Source organism: Coenobita brevimanus, chromosome 61, assembly GCF_032717465.1.
Source record: "Coenobita brevimanus isolate Jiangsu-jjx chromosome 61, ASM3271746v2, whole genome shotgun sequence".
Taxonomy (NCBI): Eukaryota; Metazoa; Arthropoda; class Malacostraca; order Decapoda; family Coenobitidae; genus Coenobita; species Coenobita brevimanus.
In genome coordinates, this window is record NC_137014.1 from 42,068,259 (window position 1) to 42,085,483 (window position 17,225).

Consider the following 17,225-nt stretch of genomic DNA (forward strand, 5'->3'; position numbering starts at 1 on the left):
TGTGTGGAAGAGTTCTGTTATTTGGGAGACATGTAATGCACTGGAGGTGGGGCAGGAACTAGTTCTGTGGCCATAGTGATGAGTGGTGGAACAAGTTCAGGGAGCTGTTGCCTCTCCTGACACTGAGAGGGCTCTCCCTCCATGCTAAGGGATCTTTGTATGTGGTATGTGTTATGAGTGTAATGCTGTATGGTAGTGAGACCTGGGCAGTAAATGATGAAGATATCTGCAGGCTCAAACGTACAGAAATGGCAATGATTAGGTGGATGTGCTGTGCATCCTTGGGTGCAAGGCCTGAGGGAGCTAGGTTTAAGATGGAAGAGTTGAGAGGTAGGAGGGGACTGGAGTGTATTGGTGTTGTAATGAGGAGAGGTAGATTGAGATGGTTTGGGCAAGTGGAGAGGATTGGGGATGATAACTGGGTGCAGAAAGTGACAAGTGTTAATTATGGGGGTAGGGTAGTGAGAAGCAGACCAAAAAAGACCTGGGATGAGGTCAATGACTGTGACCTCCGGGTTAAGGGACTAAATAGGGAAGCTGCCAGAGATCAGGCAACATGGACAGTCACCATTAGGTGACCAAGGCCTATGCAGGCAGGCATTGTGAAGCTTTCAAAAAAACAAAAACAAAAACTACATGGAATGGAAGAAAAATCTGAATGACTTATACTAACTGGAGATTTTGACACAATTATAAATTGGGATACTCTTCATGTAAGAAGCTATGAAAGCTGTTGGGATAAAAAACTCCTGGCTCTTATACAGGAGTTTTTCCAAACACAACATGTAAAGGAAAACACCAGAAAAAAAGGACCAGAAGAACCATCATTAATATACTATGACAACTCTAAACTGGTGGCTAGGGTGTGGCGCAAACCTCTGAACAGTGTTGCCACATTTTCCATACCTGCAATCCCCCCCCTCTCTCTCTCTCCCTCCTGGGGGGAGATGTGCGTCACCCTGGAGAATTTTGTTTCTTTTATGAATGACTTATAAACTTATACTTTCATTTCTTTACTTTGTTTTTATTATATCTACTTATATCTAAAAGTATTATTGTTTTACATATGGCGCCAGATGACCTTGCTGTTGCAGCGCCATCATTTGTTTTCATTCAACCATTCTCTCCCTCCTTCCTTCCCTCCTTTCCTCCATCTCTCCCTCAGCTCTGGCCAAGTCAGACTGGGTCTGTGTGAGTGTCGCCGCTCATGAGGGTTTAATGTATTATTTTTCTTTACTAAGAAATTGGCAAATTTAAAAATTAAATTCCTGCACATATCTTATAATCATTATTGTGACATTATTACCCACCCCAGAAATACGGTAAAAGCCAATAAATGTGACTATATTTTTTTAGCAACACTGTAAAATATTTATGCCATGTTTCTGTATTGCCGTATAAATATTTTATGCATAATAAGTTTACTGTTCTTTCATATATTATAATACACAATTAACACTGTATTCATGTGTTTATCTTATTTGTGATGCCTTTTACATATATAACAGCCGTTTCACATCACGGGTTTGGGAAACAGCAACACTGTACAGAGGTTCACGTCCCACCCTAGCCGCCAGTTTAGAGTTGTCAGATCACAGACCTTATACTTACTATGCAAGAAGATGAAATTGACAACACTCTCCTTTCAGCAAAAGCGACCACGAAGTACCGGTATTAGTTTGTAATATCAGGAGAGAATATGATATAGTTAGCAATAATGAAAGTTACAAAAAGTGCCAACATTACAAAAAGGGCAACTATCATGACCTAAAGAAGTACTGGAAATGGAGCTTAAAGGACAAGATATAAATGTTATACTGTCTAAAGGAAATTCTGCAAATTTTATGAAACAGGAGTTCAAAATTATATTCCTCAGCACAAAGAAACAAATAAGGATAAAGAAGTGGTTTAATACCGAACGTAAAAAAGCAAAAGAGAAAAGAGATTTGTGTGGAACAGATAAAGACGACATAATAGTGTGACGGCATATAACAACTATAAACAGGCAAGAAATTATTATGCAAGGCTAAGGAGAGAAGCTCTAAGGCAGTTTGAGGAAGGCATTATAAATATAAGTACTCATCCACCAAAGCTGTTTTACAGCTACATATGAAGCGACCCTAAAGCTGAAGATAAAATACAGTCCATCACGGATGAGAGGAAAATTATATGAGGGGAAATTTATATACTGTTAATCTTCGTATTTGGACGCATTTTACTTCGACACCTCGTTTTTCGCGCAAAAGAAAAAGGTTTCCGAGTTGTCTCACAATTTGCGAATTTCCCCACAATTCGATGCTCCCAGCCGGCAGCCGACACTCAGCAGACGATGTGTACCAATGCTCAGTCTAGGCACTGTCCATTTTACTATGCAACAGTTTTCTATGATCTTTATACAGCAGGTCTAGTGGGGCAGTAGACACAAGTGAGTTTGTTATTGTTTATGATCGCAACATACGATCTTCAGTCGTGTCATGAATACACAGCAGGTCCAGCTGGGCAGTAGACATACTGTACATGAGTTTGTTATTGTTTGTGATCGTAACGCACGATCTTCAGCTGTGTCGTGCTACTATTTCTTACCAAAGAATCGTTCCACGTTTCTCGTAACACTATTTACTTTTGTGATGGACAAATACCTGAAATGGATGTAAAATAAAGCTTATCGATATTTAAGGAAGGAAAGAACAATAACCGTCCCAATAGAGAGATGGTAGATTCAGCCACCCAATTTTTTATTCTATTTGACTATATTACAGCCTCTTCCTTGTAGCAGTGAGTAAAATAATGTTGTTATACTTTCTCCCTTCCTTTTAGTGACAAAGAGGGCACATCAAACGACTTGACCTACTTTGATGTCAAAAATTAAATAATCTGGTGAAAAGTGGCAGCTTTTCCTTGGTTAGTGACATCAGGAACTAGCCCATCCACTCTCAACACACCTTCACTTGCCACTCAAGCCAGTCTTCACTTTATTTCTGGTATGGATATTTGGTGTTGCAGCTCTTTATAACAGTTTTAACGTCTTTTCAGGCACATGTTTATTGTGTTATGCTGCTTTGGCAGTAGCAAACACTCTTCATTTAATTTTGGGTAGGGCCTGTTTGGTGTTATAGTACTTTCTGATGGGGGAGGTATGTGTCCTACTGGAACGCTCCTTTATTTTTCCCACTGATTCTTAACTTCACACTTCGATGTTTCACGGTTCGCAAGGTTTTGGAGGAACATCCAAGCAGCAAAAAACAAGGACTTACTATAATTGAAGAAGATATTTGTGAAAGTAATCCCTCTATTATCCGGACATCCATTACCTGGATGCTGTGGTCTGACTGTTTGAAACCATTATTCACACATTTTTCCATTTTATCCGGACAAAATGCATGCATCTAGGTGGAAATTATGGCCACGCAAACATTTTCGTGCCCGGCTGGGAAGGATAAGCCCAGTGGTGCCGCCCTGTCTAGCTGGGTAGTTCATCCAGCGTCCACTAGAGACCCCCATCGGTTGTTCTCAGTTCCCGTGTGGCGACAATGTAGTGAACAGCTCCTCACAGACAGTTGTCATGGTGGCTCACATGGTGGCTTTTGCGGCTGTTCCCTACCTGCTTCAGGCCTTGCTATTCCTTGCATGCCTCTCCTAGGGTGTTTAATGACAGCCCCTCCACCAGGGAAAATGGAGAGGGTAGTGCTGACTCCGGGGAAGCAGGAGATCCTGCGTAATACTGATGTGAGACGGTCGATTCATGTGTGTTGACGTTGATTTTATTCTAGCTTACTGTACAATACTGTACCATGTTTTTATTCTATTTTACAATGATTTTCATTCCATTTTACCACTATGTTTTGTGTGTCCACTCCATTTCTCTTGTGTAGCCATTTTTTTCATGTCACTGCAGGGTATAGCCCTGCACCCTATACCCTGCAGTGGTGATTGCTTGTCTGTGGTTGATGAGTCTGCTTGATCATGATAAATGCTTGGCTATGGGTTAATAAGGCTGCTTGACCAGACACAGTAGTATTAAACAACAGAAGCAAGTGTTGTACGATGTACTGTAGTGGTCTTTTACACTGGCTTTCAAAGTTAGGTTATGTACAAATGGGGGCCAGGGGAGAAGTCCATTATCCAGACGGAGCCATTTCCTGGACATGCCTTTGGCTCCATTACATCAGATGATCGAGGGATTACTGTACTAAACAAAAAATTCCAATCAGTTTTTACAGAAGAAAATAGATTTAAGAGATATGAAAAGGAACATGCATGCCCACACATATGAACAAATATAGGCGTATCGGAGCAAGAGGTCCAGGAAGAGCTGAGTAAATTAGACAAAGGAAAAGCAAATGGTCCTGATGAGATTTCAGTTTGGGTATTACATGGATGTGCAGAAAAGTTAAGCAGACCAATACATTTAAAATTCAAGGAATCCTTAAGACAAGGTAAACTACCTATTTAGAGGAAAGCAAACATTGTTCCCTTCTTCAAGAGAGGAAACAGACAAAACTTAACTACCGACCAGTATCACTGACCAGCATCATAAGTAATAATTATAAAAGCTGATGAGAAAAATTTGAGTAAATCATCTGGAAAAACACAATATGATAACAGACGGTCTGGTTTTAGAAAGGGAAAATCATATGTTACTAATCTATTAAGCTACTATGACTGAGTTGCAGAAACAGTACAGAAAAGAGAGGATTGGTAGACAGTATCTATTTGGATTACAAGAAGGCATTTGACAATGCTCCACACCAAAGAGTTTTATGGAAACTACCATCAAGGAGGAATCAAAGGTAATCTGTACTGTTGGATGCAGGATTTTCTCAGAAAAAGGGAAATGAGAACAGTACTAAAAAGAAATTACTCATCATGGAGAGAAGTGACTAGTGGAGTCCCACAGGGCTCAGTGCTGGCACCAATTATGTTTTTAGTATACATAAATGAAACTGATAGCAACATTGGAAATGGAAGCTATATAAATATGTTTGATGATGATGCAAAAATACAAAGGAGAATTACAAACTCTTGCAAAGAGCTACAGAAAGAATTAAATAAGCTTCATGAATGGGGCAGTAGATGGCAAATAGAATTCAATGTGGACAAATGCCACGTAATCAAGCTGAGTAAGAGTGAAAAAAGATCAGACTGGGATTATAAGCTAGGAAGTTCAACCCTACACATATCAAAAGAAGAAAAGGACCTAGGAGTGATTATTAATAACAGACTATCTCCTGCTCACCACATCACTGAGAAAGTACAGAACATGTACAAACTGCTTGTTAATATGAGTTGCATTCACATATACAAATGAAGACATGCTAAGAAAGATAATCACATCATTCATTAGACCATCCCTGGAGTATGCATCTGTAGTCTGGAATCCACATCTCAAAAAACACACAGATAAGACTGAAAAGGTACAAAAGGCCACTACAAGATGGGAACCAAGCTTAAGGGATCTAAGATATGAAGAAAGTCTAGAAAAATTAAACCTACCAACATCACAAGTGAGAAGGAAAAGTGGAGACAGGATTAAGCTATGTAAATGCACCACAGGAAAAAAGAAAACAGACATGAATGAGTATATACGGTAACCTATGGGGAAGCAACAGCAAGAGGGACAATGCAAAAAACTGCACAAAAAGAGAGGTGATAAAGACGTAGGGAAATTCAGTTTCCTGAACAGAGCAACTGATCAGTGGAATGCACTACCAAATGAAATAGTGTGTGCCAAAACTATTCATAAATTTAAAGATATGTAGGATAAAAATGGTTCAAAACATGGGAAAGTACAAGCTTGACTCAATCCTGTAATGACAATTAGGTAAGAACAAGTGTGCGCACACACACACACACACACACACACACACACACACACACACACAGCATATACAAACTTACTTTCAGAAGCATTATTCTCACTGCAGATACCTGTTACATATACTGTACTTGTACATATATTCTTCATCTTGGAGAAAGGTTAATTCTGATTACCACTTTCTCTCCAACGAGATGGTACAGTCCTGCAGCAGACTTCATATCGACTGTGAAATTTATTATTAAAAGACGTCTGCTTTACATACAGTAAGTAACATGTATAAGTCATCCTTACATAACCATACCATAATTAGCTCAGTCATACCCAGAGTTTCCTAGGTATTAAAATACTGTTTTCTTTAGGTGGGGTTTTACTGCTTTGGTGTATGGTAAGTATCAGTTAAAAGCATGCTTCCTTAACTGTTTGAAAGCAACATTTCCCAAAACAGAGCAACAGTTCTTTTCTCTGTGATATCAGCACTTTTGATTAAAAGAAATGTTTAAATACAAGGCATCAAAATGCATACAAACAGCATGACAAGCAACATGACACCTTTGGCACTACTAAGTCAAGCATGAGTCATGTGATGGTGCTTTGGCAAGTGTGCAAGCTGGGCAAAAGGTAGGATGCTGAACTGGAGAAAGGAATGGGGGTGGGATGACAAGTCAATACCCACCTGTAGCAACAGTTGCAGCAGTCATCACTTCAGGGATTGATGATGCTCCATCAGGAATCCTAGACACAATGGGATCAGGTACTGGAGGAACAATGGTTGTTCCCTGGTTATAGAGAGAATCCTGTGATGGTGAAGCTGGGTATGCATGGGAATTCTGGGGTGGTGAGGTTGGGTGTTGTGAGGGCTCCTGAGGTTGTGAGGATGGGAACAGATGAGGTTCTCTGGGACTTGGGACTGGAGAAGGATGAAAGAAATGGTCAGTTTGAAGTTTCTGGGAGTCTTGTGGCATTTCAGGCTGAGACTGAAAGTCTGCAGGTTGATCAGCATCAGAAGCTCTATCTTCTACTGAATCCTGAGGAGGGTAGCCAGAGTAAATCTCCATTTTTGCAACATGGGAAGTATCATCTTGGCTGGAGAATTCTTCATCTTTTTGCCCTGACTGAACACTTTCTGGGATTAAGTAGCTGGAAGACTGAGGCACCAAGTCTCCTGATGGAAGAATATTTTCAACTCTGGATTCATGAGTATTATGTCCAAGGTTTAATCCACCTATCTCATCTGCCAATGCCTCAACTGCATGGCTGGCTTGGGTATCAGCACAGTGATCAGTAGAGTGATGTTCTTCACCTGCAACATCTTGGTCCCACTCATCCTCCCATGCTTCTGCTGAGCACTGTTCATTACCAATACAATTATTTACATTATGATCAACAGGCACATCCTGAACAGCAGCAGAAGCAGGAGCCTGTAAAGATATTTCATCACTAGTAGACAAGAAAGTAGCTGCAATATCTTTGCCACCAGCATGCTCACGATCAGTCTCAGACCGTGTTTCCCTGTTGGTCTCTGCAGTTTCTGTAGTTTGAATTTTCTCATGAGACTCAGTGGTCTCATGAGGGGCTTCTGATTCTCCCCAGCCATCTCCCCAACCATCACTAAAATTATCAAGCATGAAGGACCTTGACTGTGTACATACAGTGTTATGCTGAGCTGTAGTGGTATCTGGAGTAACAGCACAAGCATCCTGTGCCTGAGGTTGCACTGATAACTTTTCAAGTTGTTCTGAAGCTGGATGCTGTCCTTCCTCATAGACAGCATGATCTACAGTCCTTGCTTTGTCCCATGCTTCATTTACAGTATGCTCAGTTTTACTAGTGTAACTGGAGGTCTCTAAGTAACTATGTTCAGTAATGCCAGTGGTGGTGTCTGTATGTATGCTGGTGCCTTCCTCAGGTGCTGTGGTACTGAAGTCACCTTGTCCCCAGTTACTATCCCACTGTTGATCTGAGTAACGGTGGTGCTGTTCATGGCTTGGCTTCTGCTGTTCCTGATTCTGAGTATACTGCAATTCTTGATGATGTAACTCTTGGCCATGTTGTTCCTCTTCCCAATGTGCCTGCTCTTGGATCTGATACTGTTGTTTTTCCAGATTCTTTGGTCGCTCTCCTTGATAATGAAACTGATCAAGATGTTCCTGGTCATTTGATGCTTTTTCTTGATATGGCTGTTGCTGTTCTGCTGTCTGCTGATCCTGATAGTGCAAATTTGACTCTGGCTGCTTTTCTTCTTGCTTATGCTGAGGCTCTTGCTGCTGGTCCTGATGCTGAGACTGGTGTTGGTGTTCATGGTAGAGGTGAGACTGCTCTTGATAATGATAATGCTCATGGGATTCATATGTACCCTGTTGTTCCTGATATTGTTGCTGAAGGTTCTCTTGCTGTTCATGGTAATGCTGCTGATGATGATTATGTTGCAATTCTTGATAATGCTGCTGCTGCTGTTGACTATGCTGCTGTTCTTGATAATGATGTTGCTGCTGTTCATATACTTGTCTTTCCTCACACTGTGATAGTTGGGTCATCTCAGGGGAAAGCTTTGCATCCACATGAGCTTCTGTGACCGCATTACTTGTTTTACCTTCGGTACCCTCCTCCCAGTTAGGCCACCCATCACTAACTGGCTCAGTGATGCCAGTCATACGAGTGACTGGTGTTCCCTTTGTATCATGTAGTACAGATGACTGAGCTGCTGAGCTGCCTTGAGTGGCTGGTAACTGTAGCTGTTCTGATACTTGGCCATTCACCTGCCAGTCATCATTCCCCCAACCCCAGTCATCCTCTGAACCCATGGCTGCTGGGGTATGGCTGGGTGCTACATACCGCTGTGGCTGGGGATCTCTATGTTCAAGTTTTTGCTTAGGTTCATGCTGTGTGCTGCCATGGTGCTGTTCAGTCTGGCTGGAGTCATGGTGTGTTTTCTGTGGATTAATACCAAAACTCTGGTCTGCTGTCTCTTGGTTGTGGTGAGATTGTGGTAAATGCGGTTGCTGATAATGCTGATACTGTGTTAGTTGCTGGTGGGGCTGACTTGGGGGATGGTAACTTTGCTGTTGCTGGCTGTCTGAACTGAGGTAGTCAACAGGTTTGGTAATAACACTAGTATTTTTATTATTGTTATAAGTATCAGTGCTACTCCAGTCATTTCCCCAGTTATCAGCACCCCAGTCCCAAGTTCCTTGACCATTTTGACTGCTTCCATTAATGTACTCCTGCTGCTGAATCTGATGATGCTGGGTACTGGGTGTAACATGCTGAAAATGTGATGGATTAGCTGTAACCACATTGGTGTAAGAAGGTACATTTTCTGCAGATTTTGAAAAATGTTGAGAGCTGTGAGGTGGCATGTGTTGAGAGAAGGCATGAGACTGGCTGTGGGCTGGTTGGTTGTGCTGCTTCTGCTGACCTAAATGTTGTTGTTGTTGCTGGAGTTGCTGGTTGTTGTTGCTCCCTGACCAACAGATATCTTCTCCCCAGTTCCAGGCCCCATCAGAACCATCCCCACCCCACCCCCAGTTGTTGTTATTATTGTTAGTGTTGCCAGCCCCTTGATGTGGCTGTGGTGGAGGTTGGTTGTGGCTGGGGGGAAGCAGGTGTGGTTGTAATGGATCACCATACTGCCTCTCAAAGCTACCCTGCAAATACAGTAAACATAACATATGGTAGGGGTATTATAAAATTTTGGGGGGCTAATATTAAACATTACAGGTAGGTAGGGGCGTTCACCATCCACTCACTCGATGTAGAGCTGCTCTTGGGTGACTGCCTTTTCCTCTCTTCCTTCCTTCCTCTTTTGTCTTTCTTTCATTCTTTCCTCTTTCTTCTGTGTACACGTGACTGTACACTGAGTGACTGGCCAAATGGTTTCTTGTACACCAGGAAGCCACTGACTACGCTAGGTGGTAACCACATAACCAAATTATGACGTCTGATGGCTTTGTGGGTAATTACGGAGCTCCAATCGGACTGAGCATGTGCAGGTTAATATCCAAGGGATGGTTGGGGTTTATAGCTCACAAAATGCCACTCAGGGATGAGTGAGGCTGGTCACTCTCATCTTAAATGTCAGGACTAATTTGCCTGGCCCCAAGCTCCTATGGTCCTCATGGGACAAAACTGGATTAGATGATGATGATGAATATTAAACATTCTAAAATACTCTGCATAGTTCAAGTTTTTAATTCTTATGAAATCAAATGCCAAAAATACTTATGAATACTGTATGCAGGAAAAACAACTCATTAAAAAGGGTACAGTATATATATTGCTTATCTGGGTTACTTCTGGTAATACCTTACCACACTTCTGTAATACCCACTGAGCTCTATAGTATGAAAAGGCTAACTCTGCCACGGGCGTGTGATTTTGGCTGCCATACTGAAACACCAGCACTCAAATTCAAATTCAAATTCTTTATTTCCACTAAGCAGTGGTTATTAATAAAGATACACTCGTTGCTTATAATACAAAAACATATATGGATTATGAATTTTTTTCAGCCATTGGTTGCTGCAGTGCAGAACTTACCCTTTATGGCACTATCCATGCCATGAAACCGAATGTCCAGATTGATAAAAGCCAGAAGAAACATGGAAATATCTACAAGAGAGTGTGAACTGAAGAGATGAGGACATGGAGAGAAAGACTGGAGATAAATGGGCCCGTTTTAGTGGCTTAGTTCAATCAGGGATACAGTAATCCCTCCGCTATCCGATGTAATAGAGCCAAAGGCATGTCCGGAAAGTGATCCTGTCCGGATAGTGGGCCCCAGCCTCCTGGACTTGTACTTATGGACCCTAACTCAGAAAAACACTTATACAACTCCCTCTGGACATGCATAGCACCTATTTAAGACCCAAATCACAACAATAGGGGACATAAAAGACTGAAATAAATGGAAAAGAACCAGAGAATGAGGTTTTGGAGGTGAGTTTATACAATATTTAACATTCTGGGTACTTACAACAAGTCTCTGGCTCCTGGACTGGTAGTTATGGACCCTAACCTAGCCTAACTCAGAAAAACACCTCCCTACTGCACATGTATAGCACCTAAGACCCTATTCACACCAATAAGGGACATAAAAGAGTGAAATGAGGTTTTGGAGGTAAGTATGGAAAATACAGTACAATATGAAACATTCTGGGTACTTACAACAAGTCCCTGGCTCCTGGACTAGTACTTATGGACCCTAACCCAGCCTAATTTTGAAAGCCACCTACATAACTCCCTACCGGACATGCATAGCACATATTTAAACCTATTTAAGACCCTATTCACACCAATAATGGACATAAAGCTTGAAATAAATGAAAAGGAACCAAAGAATGAGGAATTAGAAATGACTGTACCTCATCCAGGGTAATTACAGCTCATTTGTGGCCACCTTTTGTAAGGTTCTGGCAGTGGTGAAAATGCTCTTGAAGCACGTACAGTAGTCCAGGGTTGTGCTGCACTTACAGTAATTCTTTACATTGTGAGTAATAACTGGTAACACTGCACATTGTTTATTGCACCAGGCCAGTTTCACCTGCCATTTGCACTCCACAGCTAATCCTTTGCACTCTAAATTCCTAATTTCTTAACACTGCACAACATTGTAAATTCCCGTGTGGTCTAGTGGCGAGGTATTGCAGTTTATTCACTGTTTATTCACAAAAAAATGTGCACGTGTGCCTCCCATTATGATATGCTACATCCGCGATCGAAGTTAGGCAATAACTGTTTGGGTGTTGGTGAGGGGGAAACAGAGTTGCCAGATCGCAACGGCCACATTACCAAACTCTTCAATTTTCATTACCAAATTTAACTTTTCACAACCAAATTCATAAAGCTAGCATTTATTCTTCACTAATTATACATACAAGTGGAAATACATGTAATCACTCTTCGTATAATTAACAACATGTTGGTTATTTTCATGCTATGTACGTTACCAGATTAATCAGAGAGAGCAAACAATCCACCATCTCCATCCTGCATATCCTCATACATGTGAAAAATCCTTTGGTAATGCATTACTCTGATTCATTACCAAACGAATTTTTCATGACCAAATTGGCCCGCATTTGGTAATGAAAAATACCCAATGGCAACCCTGACAGCGGAGGGGGAAGGGGGGAGGAAGGAAGGGGTGATGGTCCGTGGTGTAACAGCTGTTCGGTGCCACATGGCAATTTCAAATTACGGGTGGGAAAAAATTCGGATTTGGGGGGGATTTTTTCTTTTTTTTGGCCATTTTTGGGTTCCGAAGGTCCAGGCCCACAATGTCCGGTAAGTGGGGATGTCCAGAACGTGGGCATCCGGGTGGTACAGGGATTACTGTACTGGGGAAGAATCTTCCCGCCTCACCCCAGGGGGCAGTAATGTTATAGAATTAGCAACAAGATATATTTCTTACTTGTGAAATGTAACGCCATCTCTCTTCAATGAATTCTTGTGCCCATTTTTGTATCCGTAAGCTGCACAGTGGACCATGGCACTATATTTACGGAATCATCAGCTGCTTTCAAAAACCCACAGAGCAGCTCAGTACAAAAACACGGGCATCAGGCATGGTGTAACATGGTTGCTGCTACACTCTGGCGGCGGCTACATAAATTACGTGGTGCTACCCATGAGAAAGCCTCTCCATACTACAGACCTCAGTGGTAATACCCCATACTGTAACTGGAATAGCATACTATAATATCAATACAGTGCATAAGGCACTAATGTAGCTAATACATTATTCAAATGCAATTCCCTAATTTCAATACGTCATGCACTCAAACAGTATTTCAGCATCAAATATCAGTACGGTACCGTATTGTACTGGTACAGTACAGGAACAGTATTATGAAGTCTGTTCAGAGGGTATCCAACCTTAGGTTCTAAAAAAAATAAACAGTTAACCTGTTGAGCAACGACACTAATCCCCCTCAAAGTAGGCCCCATCCCCTACTGACTTGACACATGTAGCCCAGCATTCTTTCCACTGCCTGAAGCATTCTTTACAGTCGGTACTTCCTGCAGGCCCTTCACAGCAGTCATCATGATCTCTTCTCTCATCTCAAATCAGGAACCCTTTTGCAGAGTTTTGTGCTTGGGGAATAACCAGAAGTCGCACGGAGCCATGCCTGGTGAGTAGAAAGCCTGCTGGATGTGCGAGATGTTGTGTTTGGCCAAAAATTCCTGAATCAGTTGAGAAGAATGAGCAGGGGCATTGTCATGGTGCAGCTTCCAACTAGATGCTTTCCAGAAGTCTGATCTCTTCTGCCAAACTGCATCAAGAAGACGACGGATAAGATCGAGGTAGGAATGTTTATGGACACTCTGACCTGGTGTGTATTTGTGATTCACAACACCACAGTAGTAAAAAAAAAAAAAAAAAAAAAAAAAAAAAAAAATGTAAACATGCAAGTGCATTTCACTTTGCTGCAGGCCTTTTGTGCTTTTTTGGCCAAGGCAACCCTGCAAGCTTCCACTGGGACGAATGTGCTTTGGTTTCTGGGTCGTACCCATACACCCAAGTCTCATCTCCAGTGATAATAGTCTTCAGAAAGTTTGGACAGCAATTTGCACATTACAGCATGTCTTGAGCAACGTTCATCCAAGAGATCATGACGAATGTGACAAAGCACCTGCAGGAGATACCGAAAAATGACTTTGCAAATGTTTCAGGCAGTGGAATGAATGCTGGGCTGAGTGTATCAAGTCAGAAAGGACCTACTTTGAGGGGGATTTGTGTCCTAGCTAAATAGGTTAGCTTTTTTTTTTTTTTTTTTTTTTTTTTTTTTTGAGCCTAAGGTTGGATACTTTCTGACCAGACCTCACATATACTTTGAGGTTTTATGTTTCTCTTAATACAAGACTAAAAGGTGAGTTTAGCTGTACAGTATGTAGCTAGTTTAGTTATTAAAAAGTTTCTAATGTACCATAGTCATAATTGTATGAAAAATCAACATGCACTCTTCACCACTTAAAAATTAATGTGCAGACTGTTGCAAGTTCTTACTGCATTCTCATTCTAGATTTAGTAGAATTTCCAAGCACTGTATTAGTTCCCTACCCCACAAATTATCTTTACTGCCTACTGATTAGTATGGTAAGGCATACGTAATTCTAATTATACTAATATTACAGCCAGCAGAATTAAGGATGACAAAGTACAGTATTACAGACTTTTGTTAAAGACAGGTATTATTAAATTCCTAAGTTAAACTTAGCCAGGGAGGCATGATGCTTTAAAGGAGTTAACATATGTACAAGTGCACTCTCCTGTCTTACCCCTGAGTGCACAGGACCAGATTGATGCTGGGTGGACTGGGCAAGGGACCTCGGGGCTCCCACTTTATGGCCGCCCCGAAGACGGTTGCGGTACATTCTCCTCAGCTGCCTGCAAAAAAGGTACGCATCACATCTGTGATATACAGTACAGTAACAGTGACAACCAATCTGATATTATCCTTTCTGAGGCATGGTTATATCAGCACCACCACATGACAACATTCCCCTCTAGCACCATAGCTTGTGTGTGGTGATGAAACACGGAGTCAAGCAGAAGGGAGAACACATGTATGACCATAATGAAAGTACAGTAATGTATAGTACAGTGTTATCACTGAAGGATAGTTTACCCAGAGCATGACTGAAACAGTGACAAGTGGGTCATTCCATGGTGAGGAACATTACATTCAGAGAAAAATGACTGAACTACCCTGTTATACCTGCAAAAGTATGCAATATAAACAAATGGTTTTTGCAAGCTATATAACCAACACTTCACCCTACATCATACCACAGTCGGATTGTTTATCAAAACAGCCACCACTAAAAAAAAAAAAAAAAAAAAAAAAAAAAAAAAAAAAATGCTGGTAAATGTACGCTTTACTTGAAGCAGTGGAAGGATCTTATCAATTCAATTCATATTCGTCCAGTTTGTTTTCTGTATTTTTGTGACAGTAATGATTATTATCATTACTGTATTGTTCAAACATTACATCCCTGCATAACTACTGACAGTAGTTTAGTTTCTCCTTGATTTACTTAATCTGAAATTGCAATCATAATAATTAATGGTACTTTTTTATTGCATTCATGATCAATTCCATTTTGTACATATTCACATTCATTTCCAAACATCATGGAACTAGGCTATACCATAAAGTAATTCCAGTATATGTCTCCGCTCCTCACATGCCTTTTTTCTTTGCATTTATTAATAAAATCTCTACCAACCACTAGACACATACAACACTAAGTACCATTATACTTTAACTATACACATGCCTTTATGACAAGCTTAACTAATACCAGTATAGCTACACAACAAATGTTCAAATAGGCCTAATAATTTTTTGTTCATGTAAACCATGACAGATAGACAATCTGCCATACATAGTTCATCCATCATCCAATCCTACGTTGCCCCATGAGGAGCGTAGGAACCCGGGGCTAGGAATGTTGATCCTGACATTTAAGATGAGAGTGACCAATCTCACTCATCCCTGAGTGGCATTATGTGAGAAATAACCCCAACCACCCCTGGGATATAAACCTTCACCAGCTCAATCCGACTGGAGAACTTAATTACCCACTAAACCACCAGGCCCCAAGATTTGGTTACGGTATGTGGTTACCACCCAGCGTAGAAAATGGTTTCCTGGTGTACAGGAAACCATTTGGCTTGTCACTCAGTGTAGAGTCACCCAAATAAATTTTCTAATGTTTGAGCTTCTGCACTTCAAATATCCCATACTTCTTAAGTTTTCAAAAAATTTAAGCTACTGGCAGTGATCAGAATGTAGTAGTCTCCAAATTTTTTCACTTATCTACAGGACAATATACAGTATTAAACCATGCAACCTACACCTGTAACAAGTCAATCCAGCCCTCAAACCAAACCATCCCCAAGTCATTCCAGTTGGACTAGGTGGTTTGGCTAAGTTGAATTGGGAGCAAGTTGACCAGGGATGGATTTACCTTGGAGCTGGAAATTATCACATAACAGTTTTATATCAACTCTGCCTTTATGTTTTTCCTCTCAGATTTCATTAATTTTGGATTTTACATCTTTACAGGGGCTGTTAAAGAGCACGACATTCAGGAGGAAACTACAGTAGCTACATGTGGTGGTGCTGTGCACCCTCACTGGAGTTAAGCAACTGCAGCATCAACTCATAAGCCAAATCACTTTTTACTTCCCTGCATCTTACCATTGGGAAAGACCTTGGTCTGACTGTGACAAAGCACTGTTTTTCACACATGGGTGCTGATTCCCTGCATGGTGCATGTACCGTATGGTACCGTACCTGTGGAGCACCCCCACAAAAGCAGTTAGTTCTCTGTGGCTGATGGGTCTGCTTGGTCAGACTGGGGTTAAGCAGCAACAACAAATCTTTTGCAACAGCCACCAAGGGCAACAACAAATCCTTTACAACCGACGCCAAAAGCAACAACAAATCCTTTACAATAGCCACCAAAAACAACAAATCCTTTACAACAGCCATTGAAAGCAACAACAAATCCTCTACAATAGCCACCAAAAGCAACAACAACTTTACAATAGCCACCAAGAGCAACAAATCCTTTACAATAGCCTCCAAAAGCAACACCAAATCCTTTACAATAGCCCCCAAAAGCAACAACAAATCCTTTACAATAGCCACCAAAAGCAACAACAAATCCTCTACAATAGCCACCAAAAGCTACAACAAATCCTTTACAATAGCCACCAAATGCAACAACAAATCCTTTACATTAGCCACCAAAAGCAACAACAAATCTTTTACAATAGCCACCAAAAGCAACAACAAATCCTTTACAATAACCACCAAAAGCAACAACAAATCCTTTACAATAGCCACCAAAAGCAACAACAAATCCTTTACAATAATCACCAAAAGCGACCAAGTACTGTTGGATACAGTGCTCCAAAAAAGAAATCCAGTATAGGACACTTAGCGTTCTACAGAGCTGAAAACCCGTGGAGTTAGACAAAGGTTATTTTACTTATACCCTCAGAAAGCAATACAGTACTGGAAATATACCCATTTATGATGTAAACAGAATATGGTAATGCGAAAAGCTTCCTAAGTTTTATGCTGAACATTAATCACAAAAAGAACTTGTTAAACAAGTCACTGCATGATGCTATGCTGTCTGAACTTTTACTGGGTTGTTTACAAGTGCATGGAAGGAATTTGGATAAACTGCAGGAGAATTCACATTAACAGATGATGAAAATTTTATGACACGGATTATCTTTCATAACTGTAAATTCCATTAATTCTTTACCAAACAGGCATGGGTTTTTCAAATTTGAAAGCTGGCTGTCAAATGCAAGTTACCATACATTTGGTTAGAGTAGTTGTCCATATCTAATATTTTAATGCAGTTTTCAAATTTGAAAGTTGGC

The 17,225-nt window shown here is 40.9% G+C and overlaps 1 protein-coding gene across 1 annotated transcript in view; it reads right to left on the bottom strand.

Annotated features, from left to right (window-relative positions):
• Window positions 1–14,191, bottom strand: part of Sec16 (endoplasmic reticulum export factor secretory 16) — a 201,833-nt gene extending 187,642 nt beyond the window's left edge. Inside the window, exons 1-2 of the mRNA XM_080275457.1 lie at window positions 14,096–14,191; window positions 6,492–9,462 (exon numbers count right to left, since the gene is read on the bottom strand). Of these exons, the coding sequence (XP_080131583.1) occupies window positions 6,492–9,462; window positions 14,096–14,191 (3,067 nt within the window). The remainder of the gene's footprint in view (window positions 1–6,491; window positions 9,463–14,095) is intronic.
• Between the last annotated feature and the right edge of the window lie 3,034 nt (window positions 14,192–17,225).